This window comes from Merops nubicus, unplaced genomic scaffold (genome assembly GCF_000691845.1).
Source record: "Merops nubicus isolate BGI_N331 unplaced genomic scaffold, ASM69184v1 scaffold17070, whole genome shotgun sequence".
Classification (NCBI taxonomy): domain Eukaryota; kingdom Metazoa; phylum Chordata; class Aves; order Coraciiformes; family Meropidae; genus Merops; species Merops nubicus.
Genome location: NW_008583687.1, coordinates 2,785 through 12,825, shown reverse-complemented (window position 1 = coordinate 12,825; position 10,041 = coordinate 2,785). Strand labels below are relative to the sequence as shown.

General features: G+C 47.3%; 1 protein-coding gene across 1 annotated transcript in view; it reads right to left on the bottom strand.

The window, feature by feature from the left end:
• Nucleotides 1–894: 894 nt before the first annotated feature.
• The window catches only part of HGD (homogentisate 1,2-dioxygenase), a gene marked incomplete at its 5' end in the record, with an annotated part of 9,850 nt that continues 703 nt past the window's right edge, over nucleotides 895–10,041 (bottom strand). Inside the window, 8 exons of the mRNA XM_008941857.1 lie at nucleotides 895–1,082; nucleotides 1,667–1,848; nucleotides 4,209–4,335; nucleotides 5,513–5,617; nucleotides 6,194–6,318; nucleotides 8,428–8,527; nucleotides 8,653–8,732; nucleotides 9,903–9,937. Of these exons, the coding sequence (XP_008940105.1) occupies nucleotides 951–1,082; nucleotides 1,667–1,848; nucleotides 4,209–4,335; nucleotides 5,513–5,617; nucleotides 6,194–6,318; nucleotides 8,428–8,527; nucleotides 8,653–8,732; nucleotides 9,903–9,937 (886 nt within the window). The remainder of the gene's footprint in view (nucleotides 1,083–1,666; nucleotides 1,849–4,208; nucleotides 4,336–5,512; nucleotides 5,618–6,193; nucleotides 6,319–8,427; nucleotides 8,528–8,652; nucleotides 8,733–9,902; nucleotides 9,938–10,041) is intronic.

Below are 10,041 nucleotides of genomic sequence, written 5' to 3'. Positions count from 1 at the left end.
CTTGGGAAGTGTGAAACATAGATCCTGAAGGCACTGAGATTTGTAACTGGAAATTTTATGTATGTGCTAAAGTGCAGGCCTGGGGTTTGGGGTGCCTGGGCTGTGCTCCTGGTCCCCACCATACTTGGACCTTTGCTTTCTGCCTCCGCCCTGTGGAACTCACCACGTGAAGGTAACATTTGCATATTCCAATGAATTTTGTGGCCTTCCACCATGTTGCCTGCATGTGAGCTTTCTTCCAGGTACCTTCCCGGGACAAATGCCTTGACTGGCCAGACAAACCCTTTCACATGTGCTATGCCACAAATTAGCACTTAACTAGGGAGAGAATTTGTCAAGTGATGACAAGTCAATGTTGAAGGCTGGCCAGAATGTGGGGTTGGAAAGGAAACTCCCTCATTTAGCAGTGAAGCATTTTAGATTCTCCAACCTTTTCTAATTTGCAGCCTACTCTTCTGACAAGTATTCACTTGGCAACCCTCCTCTGATCAGCAGGTTAGCCTGCTCTGATAGGAAGCTTAGAGACCCTTCAGCTCTGTTTGTAAAGCTCTTCCCCTACAGACAGCATTAAAACACTTTGTTGTTCCCTAGCTTGTCCCTGTGAAAGACACACCAGGTTGCATTTTCATCAGGCCCTGCTAACAGGGACTGGCTGTGGCCTCATGTCCACACAAGGTACAGCATGCACACCAACTACACAGAGTGAGAGCAGTGCAAGTACTTCAGCATGTCACGAGGAAAGCTTTAATTTGGTACTGGAAAGTTAAGAATAATGGTGGGGTTTTTTTCCTGCATTTCCCATGTTACATATGGATAATAATTTTCATGGCTTGGTGGCTGCTGGAAATGCCATCCTGTGCTGGAGCTGGCCAAGCTGACTGTGCCACCACACGTAGGTATGCTGGATTTCCCTGCCTTTGCTCAGGTATTGCAAACAACAATACTTCTCTTTACTTGCACTTAGGGTTGAAGTGGCTTTTCAGAGGTTCCCAGCACTTGTAGTAGCTTTTATCTAGGCGGTTGGAGGTCAGGAGGCCCCATTTCGTGACGGCGAGACTGAGGGATGATTCGAACATGAAGGCCTATTAGGAAGAGGAATGTATGTTAGGGCAAGAGCGAGTTTAAATCCAGGCAAGGTGGCTTGGCTCTACCACAAAAGGGAGTTGTATGCAAAGTACAGCACTGCCAGATTCTGCCTCCAGCCTGATCAACCCAGAATGAGAAAGCTCTTCAGAGCTGACATTGCAGTGCTGGTATTAACCAGGTCTCAGGAGTGACTTTGGCCTCCCTGCACATCCCGGAAAGCCAGGATGTTCCAAAAGCTCTAAGTCAAGGTCTCATAATCAGATTTTAGGGGGTGTAGAAAGAAGAACAGTCAGGGGGTTTGCTTAGTCCATAGGCTAAGACAAAAATTAAATTAATCATCATGAAAATTCCCAGCTTCATGCTCAGGCAACAGTTTTTTGTGGGCAGATGATCAAAGCTGGCATCACGTGTCTCCAGGGGAGCTCCTGGTGCTGATCAGTAAGGGAGATGAATGCTGCACCAGTTTGGTCCAAGTACTTTTCCAGCTTGCCAGCAAGAAGCTAGGCTGTACTTGGAGAGTGGCATGACTGTGGTATGCTGTGCTGTATTCAAAATCTCATAGGCTCCCTTGGCTCCTTACCATGGTCCCTTCTGCAACCCTCTCAGGCTCCAGCTTGGCTTTGCTTGCCTTCTCAAAACAGTCAGCATCTGGCCCATGAGGAGTCATCATGCTGTGCAGGCTGGCCCCTCCAGGCTGGAAGCCTTCTTCCTTTGCTTCATAGTGGCCTTTGATGAGCCCCATGAACTCACTCATGCAGTTCCCTGCAGGAGGCACAGAGAAGAGGTTGCAATGCAGTGTGATTGGGAGGCATCACAACTGGACTGTGAGCTCCTTGAAACCCACAAGCCAAGCTGGGCCAGGCAGAGTGTGGAGTGGAGGTTCCTAAGCAGAGTACCACATGAGAGGACCTCAGGGATCCTACAGGTGGTGCTTGTAAACTGTACAGGTTTTATTCCACTCTCAATTATTTGGATTCAGAAACAGCTCCCTAATGAAGATGCATTGGTGTTGGTAGACCTGTGCTTTTCCTGCCACCTCAAGTCATGGAGGTACTACACCTGTATGCAAACTGCCTGGGGTAACCTGTTATTTACAGACTTGGATTAGAGATCTTAAAGAGCTGGAAAGAAAGTTCAGTATCATCATCTGTGCATTATGGGCACTGAGGCACAAAATGCCTGGCTGGCAGTCTGGTGAGAGAGCCTGGTGTGCTGTCCCAGGTTATAAGCTTGAAATCATTTTGCTTGATATTCTTTCATTACTTCCAGTCCATTTGTGTGCTTCAGTACATTATGCTTTTGATTTGTGCATTATCTACCTTTTTTCTCAAGAACCACTGTGTGCCCAAAGACAAGGAGCCAAATTCTGTCCTTCCCTGAGGAACAGTACTTTAAGTAGACCATCTGAAACTGGTGGAGTAATGTACCACTAACTTAGTTAAGAATGCCTGTATCTAAGCACTCGGTACTTCCTGTAAAAGAAGTACTTTAACAGCTGGCATCCCAAGCTTTCAGCTTTCATAGGCCTGATGGGACTAAACAATAGGGCAACTTTCTGCTTAGCAGTCAGTTTTTGCAAAACCAGGACACACACATTATATATATAGCTCTTTTTAACCACTATAACTTGGTTTTCGTTAAGTACAATCCAGGGTGTAAAATATTTAGCAACAAAACTAATTTAGGTCAAAGCAGAGTTGGTGTATATACATATGCAAACACTCGTTTTCATCCCAAGTTGTCAGTATCTCCTGTGAGAGTGGATTGTTACAGGCTTTGCATTGACCTCGCTCCTATACGGCACCTGGCACGCTCAGACTGCTGTGCAGACTCCTAACAGCTGGATTGCCAGCACATCTGCAACAAGGCTCATGACATCGCTCAGGATGAACAGGAAGATGCGTAGAGAACCCAGCTGGGACCTAAGAGACGAGCCGAATCCAGCTTCTTGTTCATTCACAGATTTCCTACGTGACCCCCAACAACTGAAAGGTACCTTCGTTTCCTATTGGTAAAATAGCATTTTCTTCTCCAAGCAGGGTGCTGTGAAGTCAAAATCCCTTAGTGGCTAGTAGGTCACACTGTAATGGGACTCACACAAGTACTCTTCCAGACACAGATGCAACATATGGTATCAAAGCTCTATCAGACATTTTTTACCCTGTAGTCTAAAGACCCTAGGAGTAATTCACAGCCTCCAGGGTTGTAGAAAGGTGACAAGAGAAGTCAGTATTTATGAGCTGCACAGCCACCTTTGTATGCAACACTGTTACAGTGCCTAGGGGTGTTGGTTAAGGTGGGAAAGTTTTGGACCACCATTGCTATATTCCTACTTAAGGCAAAGTTAAGGCAAGATGAAAAATGTGACTGCACCAAAATTCTCTGAACACAGGCTTTCCACTGCACCTGAGGAGTCAAGGGGATCTCTAGCAAAAGAACTGGGCCTCAACATGTGGCCATGCTCTACCAAGATGACAAAAAAACTACCAAAAAAGAAACTGGCTCTGGCGATGGCAACCAAATCCCCAGAACATCAACCAGCTCTGCCTGAGAAGGAGCCTAGTTCCTGATCTCTGGCTTCTTAAATGCCAGAGGTACTTACATCACTGTGCAGGTGGTGAAGGGCTTAGGAGAGCAAATTTACTCCTTTGCTGTAACTCTGATCTCAGCCTATGATGGCCTTGGGCAGCTCTGCAACCCTCTGTACTTCTCACTAGCTGTGAGACTGTATTTTTCTTTCTCCTGTTCTTTGTCTATGTACTCTAATGAGATATTAAGCAATTCATGTCTGGATGACAAGACAATTTCTGATGCATTTGTGCAGTGCCAAGTTCAATATGCACCCAGTCTCAGAGGGAGACCCTTGAGTACAGACACATCCATCTATGCAGACATAACCAGTCCATCACCTCTGAGTTTTCCTGAGATGCTCTAAATAGGAACATCTTTGGGTTTGTTCATTTTCCAGGGAGGACAGACTGGCTCCAAGAAGCTGACTCTAACTCTGCCAAGGACAACAAATCAGACTGCTTCTTCCCTGCAAGTACTCTGAAATAAATGGAGGCTTGTTTTTTCCCTCTGCTGCCCTGTACTCCAGCACAACCCACGAGGAACAGACGTACGGTGGTAGTACGGTGGGCGGAAGGTGTTGTTAGCTACCCCCCATCGTGGGGGGAATATGACAAAGTCAGCCAGGGCCACTCCAGGACGGGTTGACTTGGCTGTCAGGACAGTGAAGATAGAAGGATCCTGAAAAAAAAGCAAAGAAAAAAACCCGTGAAAACAGAGCAGGGCTCAGAGCTGTCTCCTCAGGTCATGCTGCTGGTAAACCAGACTGATACAGCCTCTCCCTTGACAAAACACTTCTACCACCTGCATCTGGTGGTGTGGGTGAGATTTGTGACCCTGTGTGACAGCAGCCATACTGAATATGAGGGATGAGAGAGGGGACTGGATAGTTCTTCCTTTAGGTAGCCTTAGAGAGCCTTTTCTGCCCCAGCAATGATGCCCTTGGAGCTGGCAGCACAGATGCAGGGAAGGGACAGCCCTGCAAGAAAGGGTACTGTAATTCCAGAAGCAGTCTCCAGCACTCCTACCACTTAACCATACCTCTGCCTTAGCTGGTGCCAGGGGACAGGAACATTCTGCTGGAGGCATCTAGCCTCAGAGGCCTGTTTGTTTACAAATAGGGAGAACAAAGTGCAGAGAAACTGTGGCTTGCTTCAAGGATTTTTGAAATTTCTAGTCCAGTAAAGTGATTTTCTGAGCTTTGATCCCAAAGCCATTCTTCTCCTGTCAGATTGAGTTTAAACAATCCTTTCTGTTGGTTGTCCCACTAGGAATTCTCCAGTCTCCTTGCACACCCACTTGCAGAAGCAGCAGCATGAGATGGCATCACTGCGGGCACCTCTCCCAGTGGATTGGTTTCCTTTTTAGAAGAGCTGCTCATGTTAGTTTTGGCTTTAGTTATTTTCCATAAGATCGAGAAATTATTGCAATGAAAGCTGCCAGCTCTTCAAATGAATTTCAGTGCTGGGATCAGAGAAACCAGGAGGAGGAGTCTGTGCAATTGCAAGAAATAAATCAAGGCAAAAATTTGAAGCAAAAGTCTTTTTGCTGAGTTGCATAGTGTGTGTTGGCTTCAGTGTTTGGCTGTCCTCCAGGGCACAAAAATTCTGTGCTAAGCTGCAAAAAGCTGTTTAAGAAGCTGATCAACCTCCAGTTATGTCTTTATACCACAAAAGAGGTTGTCTTTCTCTAGAAGAGCTTGGTTTGGGCCCAGCAAAAGCAGCACAAGAGATTTCACACTGTTCCTTAGAGCACAATGTATTTTCTAACAGGCACTGAGCCCCTGGAGCTCAGGGTGAGTTTGGGTGGTACAGTACCCACACAACATTGCCCTGCCTTGCCCAGCTCCAGGACTTACCGCGTGGTCAAAAGCGACAGCATTAATGACCATGAATTTTTCCAGGTGGTATTTGTACGGCGTGTAGTTCCCATGCCAGGCTACAACATTGAAGGGGGAGAAATCCTACCAAAGCAATGAGACAGAGGGTTACCACACACAACCTTCCAACTTGCCGCACCTATGCAGAGCACTGCTCCTTCTCAAATTAAAAAATAAGTTTAGTGCTAGTGAGAGTACACCAGCAGCCTGAAGCACAAAGCCCTTTAGGCACAGCCTGACATTGCAAGGACGTGGTTTTCCTCACCTTTCTGCTTGCTGAGCCTCAGCACCCCCCCTGGGCTTTGGTCTCTAAGGGCTTTTGAGTGCCCAGGCAGTATTTGAACAAGACCAGCTGCAGCACTGGCTCTCTCGTAAGGAAACACTGGCTTTTCACAGCAGCCCCAGCTCCCCCTTTCTACTCTGTCATTATGAATGTATGGAAACAGTGAGGCAAAGACCATCATCAAGACTTTGGGTAGCCATGTCTTCACCTGGAGCCTCAGCTGGGAAAGTGAACGACCCAGAAAAGCAAGGCTCCTGCTCCACTTAACCCATCAGGACTTCCTGAAACTGGTATGCCACTGCTGAGTTGTGTATCCCAAGGCATGCACTGACAGTTGCTGTGATTCAGTGTTACCTGTTCTCCCGGGGCATCCTCACCTGCTGGGCTGCAAACAGCTTGCCCTGGTACTTGCTGATCACCGTGTAGCCCCCCGGCACTTGTCGGTCCTCATACCAGGCAACGGGTACCAAGAAGTCACGTGGGTTGGCCAGACCGTTGGCGCCTGTGGAAGAAAGAGACATGCCAGAGCTCTTTGGCAAGCTGCAAGAAACAGGAGAGGCTGGCAAAATTTCCTGGCTTTGTGGGTACCCTTCTGCATTTTGAATTATTTTATTGCTTCTTGGCCCACCACGAAAGGCTGAAACAGTCATGTACTTCTCGTGCTCCTCTGAGCAGGTAATTGTAATATATCCTTGCATTTAAGTCCATGCTCCCCATATGTGACCAAGACAGGTCTCCCCCAGTTCCATTCTGGAGGAGGTTAGTATGTCATCCCCAATTAAACTCATGTGACACTAAGAATTAAGCAAAAAACAGAGGGTGATTCGCTCTCTGTTCCTGGGCATCTTGTTGGTTGGACACTTAGCCATGCAGAAATTATGAGGCATGTCATGAGGTGGCCAAATATGTTTCTATACCTTTGCAAAAAGACTAATAAAATAAGGGCTAGTGATACCTACAAACTCTGGGTATACTGCAGGGTTGGTTACTGTGAGGAGTCCATTTTCAAATTGTAAGCACCATATGGGTGCTGAAGCATTCTTCTTCCTCTTCTCTTTAGTATTATTGTTACAAAGTGGTTCTGAATTTCTTGGATAAAAATGCAGACATTACTACCTGCTGCTAAGGCTTAACAGTCAGTGCTTTTCTCCAGCTGTCATTTTTTTTTCAAATGAAAAGTGAAGTTACAATAGAATAAGACTGAAATACAAAGGATCTTGGTCTCTGGGGGGAAGGCAGGTAGGTGGTGAGAAGAGGAGCTCTTATAATTACCACCTCCTGAAAAGGTTTACAGGCAAGAGCATTCATTTTCTTTTCTCCACAAAGTAAGCCTCATAATAGATTCCTACCTTCTGGAGACCAAAAAAACCCCGAAGTCCAGCATCTGAAAACCTAGCTAATGGGAAAACTTGTTACAAAGAGTTTGGGGCAACAATCCCAATAACCAAGTGGAGCAGGCACAGATCACAAGAAGTAGGTGAAGGCAGGTAGTCTCAGCTGGCTGAAAGGAAAGCCACTGAAAAATCACTCTAGGCTCAATGTGGAAAGATGTGCCCAGCACAGCACACAGAAGAGATGCTCACTTGGGGTCCCATTAAGTGGCTACAGACTGGGCTGGTTCCCCACAGCAAGACTGACTGGCTTCAGTTTCACTGTGGCCACAAGATGTTTGCAACAGCCCTTTGAATGCAGATAGGACATGTCAAGCTTATTACTGATTTATAATACTCTTCTGCTGACCACTTGCTCAATATAGAAAGCTATTATCATTAATGAGCAGACTAGCAGCCAAATCCCTCTCTGTGCTCTTAAATCATACACAAACAACCCAAGGTGCTGCACCATCAGAGGGAGGAATAAGTTGATGTACTCATTCACCACACAGGATGTGAAGAAGGGAGCAAGCTGGCCAAGGATCCGAGCCATGGGTGTGGAATTAGCCAGGCTGAGTCCAGTTATGTAGTAGGGACTCACCTTCTCTCCACCATCCTAGGAGCCCCACTTGCCATACTCAGGGAACCTTTCTGACAACCAGAATACTCACCTAGCACATCTGCCACATGAACAGACCTTCCCAACTCCTCTGGGGAGTCAGTTCTTGTAGAAGTGGCTTCTACAAGTTAATGTGGAGGGGGGGGGGCACCTGGTGGTGATCTCCTAATCAGTTCCCACCCAAGGCTGGCCAGACCTCGGGTGAAAAGCAGTCAGGAGGGTCTTGGTTGGTTGTGGACATCATCCATATGCCAACCCTCTTTCAGGGCTGGGAGTTTAAATCCCAGCACTTCAAATACGAATTTCTTTTGGTAGGAACAGATTCAGAGTCAGCAGATGTGGATTCCCAGATGAGAATGGAAAAGAGAAAATGGAAAAGGGGGTGGGAGGGAACTGGTCCCTTCAGTCCCAGGTGAAAATCAGGATGAATGGCCTTTCATATTTTTTTTGGGTGGATGCTTGCACTGCTGGGGAATAACAGCACTGGGATGGAAAGTGTTTCTGGGAAGAAGCACGTGCATGGGAGAATATAATACACAGAAACAAAAGGTTGGATTTGCTCTTGTACTTCCTGGTTGCCTCTATAAAGTTCACTGTAGGTCTGATGGGAGATTGTTACCGATGGGTCCTAAGTCAGGCAGCTCAAAGTGTGCCCCATACACCTCCAGGATGTAGCCTCTGGTCTCTCCAAACACCTCCACACTGAAACGCATTCCTTGCTGGAAAACAAAGGAAGACACTAGAATCCTCCCAGGGCTTCCTAACAAAGCACAAATGGCTGAATACAGGAGCTGGCATCCAACGCTGGGCTCTGAGCCACAGACAAGCTGCAGTCAGCCCTTACCTGAATGACACAGATTTCGTTGGGCTCCACAAGCATCTTCCCAAACTCAGTTGTGATGAGGAGCTTCCCTTGCTGAGGCACTGTGGAAACAAAACACAAGCAGAGGAGCTGAAGCAACATAGTGAGTTCCACCTTCTCCAACCCCCTAGAGCACCCAGGCTCCAAGGAAGAGCAATGGACCCTTTTTGACCTAGTTTCACAGCAGGACCAGGCTCCCTCTCCCATGCAGAGCTTTGCAGCAGAGATGGTCCCATTGGAGGGAGAGCTTCCAGACCAGCCCCATAGCCCTGACATCACAGCAGGTACCTGCATGAGGCTAGGTCATCCATCACCTCGTGGTCCCTTGACACAGGGTTTCTGCCATAATCCAAATAAATGGGACTTGCTATATTTGGAGCCATGCCTGTCTGTCTCATGATCTTCCCATAAAATGGTGCAGGTAGCCATCCTTGTCATGACTGTGTCAGTGTGAAATACCTGGGAATAACTAATTCTCCCTTCTTCCTGAGGGCTGAAGCAATGGTTCGCTGACATCCACATTATTTTCTGTGACAGTCCTGGTGCAGGAGAGCTCACATTTGGACTTGAAGAACTAGCAGATTTACAAAACCTGCTCTGGCACTTTTACTTCACGGTAGTGAGGGAGGTGAGCAAGGGAAATTTAATAGCTATTTGATGGGAGAAATGTTTCATTGATGACCTGAAGGCACTTCTGTCCCTTGGTCAAGAAAGATACAAGCAAACATCAAACTTCTGATACCACTCAGAATATTTTTCAGCAAGTACGCTCTTAATGTGCCAACCTCAACACGTCATGGCAGTCTGGTTGCCTGAGGCTGGCGGAGTGTGGGAGCTAAGCTGCCGTGCCAGATACTCTTGGACTGAAGCAATGAAGGAATACAGCTGTAAGCTGTTCAGAAATCCTGAGGTTAATGTTCTCCAGAAATCCTTTGCCTGTAGTGTGCCTAATGCCAGTCTAGGCAGCACTGGGAAATGATCCCTGAGCACCATGCCAAGGAAGCTGGGTCACTGCTCAAAACCAAATTTGAGTTCTGCACAGGAGTGGTACAGCCCAACCAACAGCCCATCTGGTGCCAAACCACCATGTCTGGGTGGCATGAGGGTGAAGCCAACCCGCTCCTCCAAATCGTGGCTGTAGAGCCAAAGGCTCTGGAAGAACAAAGAGGCAGGCAGTAGTCAACTCAGGTAGGACCCCCTGAGGGAAAGGAAAATCCAAAGCATCAACTCACCAATCAGGAAGTCACCATCCGAGTTATAAAGGCATCTAAATTAAGAAAGAGAACAGGAGGGTCGAGGAGTTGCAAGCCCCAGGCGCTTGCACACCTCACGGCCAAAGCTCCCAGCCCGGGAGTTTCGGGCCGCCGCAAG